This window comes from Ipomoea triloba, chromosome 1 (genome assembly GCF_003576645.1).
Source record: "Ipomoea triloba cultivar NCNSP0323 chromosome 1, ASM357664v1".
NCBI lineage: Eukaryota > Viridiplantae > Streptophyta > Magnoliopsida > Solanales > Convolvulaceae > Ipomoea > Ipomoea triloba.
The window spans coordinates 3,784,095-3,788,133 of record NC_044916.1 but is presented as its reverse complement, the minus strand read 5'-3'; the positions used below and the strand labels follow the sequence as shown (position 1 = coordinate 3,788,133).

The 4,039-nt window shown below is 32.5% G+C and overlaps 1 protein-coding gene across 1 annotated transcript; it reads right to left on the bottom strand.

Annotated features, from left to right (window-relative positions):
• Window positions 1–229: 229 nt before the first annotated feature.
• LOC116001001 (transcription factor bHLH162) lies at window positions 230–3,512 on the bottom strand. The gene is made up of 3 exons (XM_031240900.1): window positions 3,321–3,512; window positions 2,123–2,500; window positions 230–696 (listed from the first exon to the last, which is right to left on the bottom strand). The coding sequence occupies exons 1-3, from the start codon at window positions 3,441–3,443 to the stop codon at window positions 619–621; spliced, it is 579 nt and encodes a 192-aa protein (XP_031096760.1). The 5' UTR covers window positions 3,444–3,512; the 3' UTR covers window positions 230–618.
• Between the last annotated feature and the right edge of the window lie 527 nt (window positions 3,513–4,039).

Genomic DNA, 4,039 nt, shown 5'->3' with positions numbered 1-4,039 from the left:
CCGGTGATATATATATATATATTAGTCTATGAAAACGTTGCATGTATTCAAAATCAGTACAATTTCTATATGTGCATGCATGCATGCAAGTCATCTACCCTGTTCAACCACCAATTTAAAGCTACAAAACAAAAAACAATCAAATCAAGACAAACTTTGTACAGGAGTGAAGTGAAAAATCCATATGAACACACAGAAACACATGCAGTTGAACAACATATATATGCATCCATATTATATTGTATACTATAAACCAAATTAAAGTACAATGATGTTTCAACAATGTAATGTATGTAAGCACAAAATGAATTACCCAAAACTACTTATTATATTGTTTTCAAAAAAAAAAAAAACTACTTATTATATTTATTACTTAGCTAAATATATATAAAATCCTAATCATGTGGGAACAAACTCTCGAGGTGAGAACTCGTGGATAAATCTAAACCATTGATCTGGAAGATTTGATGGATGAAAAATGGTCATTTTTATAAATATTACAAATTTTTGTTTATTTTCAACCTTTAGATCTACTAGATCAATGGTTTGGATTTATCCGCACATTCTCACTTGGGGTATGGACCTCACTTGATTAAGTATATAGATAGATAGAGATAGCTAGCTTGCACCATTCACAAAGCTATGAAGTCTCTCTGAGATCCTTTGAGCTTTATATGCAGATCCAGTCTTTTCAATCTACATGAAATTAAACAATCAAGAAAATCACGTTTTCGATCAATTTATCCCGCAAAAAATAAGAACAAAATAGAATAAAGGGTTTGTTTACTCACGAGAGAAATAAAAACAAGAAACACATTCTTTTAGAACATTTTATACTTTATCAATAATATTTGTTCAATAATTCTGTCAACTTTGATTGAGATGAGACTCAAACTTGAGACTTTTCATATATAAATACTATCTACAAGAAACACATTTAGCAGGCGGGTTTCTTCAACTTGAAAACATAGAATTGAAGTCGTCTATCATAATATGTATATATAAATAGTAAATGTGTAATGTAACTATTAGCTAGTTTAAATTGTATGGGATATAGAACAAATTATCAAAGCCAAAGCCAAACCGAAAAGGTAACATGTGTAGTCCAATTATCAGTTTATTCGACTTTTAATTAGTTTTAAAATGTGTTTACTTGCACATTTTTGCGGGTTTCGGTAGGATGAACAACATGTCCAACTATCAGTTTATTAGACTAAGATGAAGAATTGAAGTGATTGATTGAGCATAACACACACACATATAGTCTAATATCAGTCAATGTCCACCATCGAGGTTCAATCTTGTGACATTTCCTCAAGGAGAACTACAAATTAAAGGTGTCAACTGAGCACAATGTGCTTAGAATCGGTTCTTATGCCATGGACCTGGGTCCACTACCTTGCCATGTTCACAATTTTATAACTCTATGTTTATAATTTTATAACTCTATGTTCATAATTTATGAACTCTATGTTCACAATTTTTGAAATCTATATTCACAATTACATAATTCTATGTTCACAATTTCGGAACTCTATGTTCACAAATTCAAAACTCTATGTTCATAATTTCATAACTTTATGTTCACAATTTCATAACTCTATATTCAATAGTATAATACAATTTTTGAATCTATATAACAAATTGTGAATATAGAGTTCAAAAATTGTGAATATTGAGTAATGTAATTTTGTATATTGAGATCTAAAATGGTGAACATAGTGTTCTAAAACTGTGAACATAGACTTTTAAAATTGTGAACATGAATTTAAATCCACATTGTAAAGTGGACCCGAGTCCATAGCATAATTTGTCGCTTAGAATCAATTTAGTCATTTAATTAAGACAAAGTACACTATTAAAGCCTGACCCAAATGGAATGGTCACAGATGTTTGGGCGGATTATACTATGAACCATAAATAAATGTTCATTATTTGGTAGCTTATTAGTACCCAAAAAATGAACATTCAATATATTAAAATGAATTTTATGTGAATGGTCAACCTTATAAGGTGGGCAATAGTTCATAGTATAATAACAATATGACCATCTAACAATCAGTTTATACTTTTAGTTGAAACAAATCGAATTGGTTTTAAACGCTGAAAATGGGCTAATTACCTGAGAATGTATGGTGTGAAAAACCATGTTGTCCAGAGATGAGAAGCTGGCACTGATGACGTCGGCGCCTTCCTCGTGGAGCATTCGAAGGACATCATTAAACATGGACTGGGAACAGTCCACGCCGGTAATCAGAACCACCTCTAGAGCTGAATCAACGTGGTGGATATCGACATGTGGCAGTTTCAATCCCCCAACCGCCATCCCGCCGCCATTGCTAGACCTTGAAGCTACGCTCGAGCTTTGATCATGGCTGCTTCCCCCTCCTCCTGATCTCATCAAGCTTTCCTTCTTCTCCTTCATCCTCTCCAAGTTTATCTGCAACTTCTTTATGTAATTCACCGCTTCATCCAGCTGATCCGGCAAAGACATCATCTCCTACAAACATTATGTTTTGGGTTTACTAATCGGAGAATTTCTCTATGTTTTTTCGAGAAATGGTGTATTTTGAAAACGGGTAACAGGCAAAACCGGAGAATTGAAGTAAACGCATACATTTTAATGGATCATATGAAACCATGTGACAACATTTGACCGCAGCCTGTTAAGTTGATCAGATTGTTGACTTGGTAACTACTTTAAAGTTTCTCGAGCTGTCTATTGGCGTTTAAACAGGTTAGGTCGAGTAACTTAGACTGACCGACCGGTTTACCTCCTTGTTGTTCTTTGTGACTAAAGTCACAAAGTGAACGTGGGATTTAACCATTACACACCTTTGGGTAATGACTGTGAATTTCTCTTATCATTCAAAAAGGAAGGAAGGAGATGAATGTACTACAGTAGTTGATATACTAATTCAAAAAATTGTAATTTATATTCCTCCATAATATGTCAATTATCAATGTCATTCCTGAATTATTAGTGGTTTGCAGGTTGCCCCTCAATTTTTAAAACGCTATATATATTGCCCTTCTGTATCGACGCAAGAGACAACATTTACATTACGAGAGGGTCAGGGCAACATTTACACCACTAATAATATACAGGAGTGGCATGGATAGTTAGCATATTATGAAAGGGTATAAATTACAATTTTACCTATACAAATCAAAGAAAATATATAGGAAATGTATTTACATGTACATTTCTCTAATTTGAAAACAGACAACCGAGAATGGTCAGGAAATCACCCGAAAAGTACAAAAACTGAAGAATTGAAGTAAACACAGAGAGATCGGGAATGGAGAAAGAAACTAACAGTGGATTGCTGATGAGGGACAAGAGAGTTGAGAGTTGAGTAGAGGGCTTTCATTTGATTTCTTCTGTTCCTCTCAATTGTCTTTCTGTCAGCTCTGCTAGGGTTTCTGTTCTGCTCATCCATCTTTTATACTCTTAAAGAAGAAGAAGAATGAGGAGAAATTTCAACACAAACTGGTTAGAGAAGCAAAGAGGATATGTATGTTCAAATTAAACTAGATAGAGTGAAACCTACCCCTTATAGGAAGCTTTTTCTATATAAATTTTTAATGATTAAAAAATTGAAAAAAAAAGAAGAAAAAGAAGGTGGAATCAGAATAAAATAATAGGTGAAGTGAAATGATTGCATCAGTTGTAATGTTGTGGAAAAAGGGTTTGGATTTGAGAGAATGGTAGGGTTTTGGTGGGGGCCCACTGGGGACTATTTTTGACCATTTTTTTAAAAAATTCTAACCTGATGATATGGGAAAGTTATACTTGTGCACTGTACTAAAATCGGCGGGGGATACATGACCATGAATCCAAACACATTTTCACGAAAACGACACAAAAAAGGATATGATTTCCTTGGAAAATCTCTAGAGAATATATATATATATATATATATATATATATATATATATATATATATATATATATATATATATATATATATATATATATATATATATATATATATATATATATATATATATATATATATATATATATATATATATA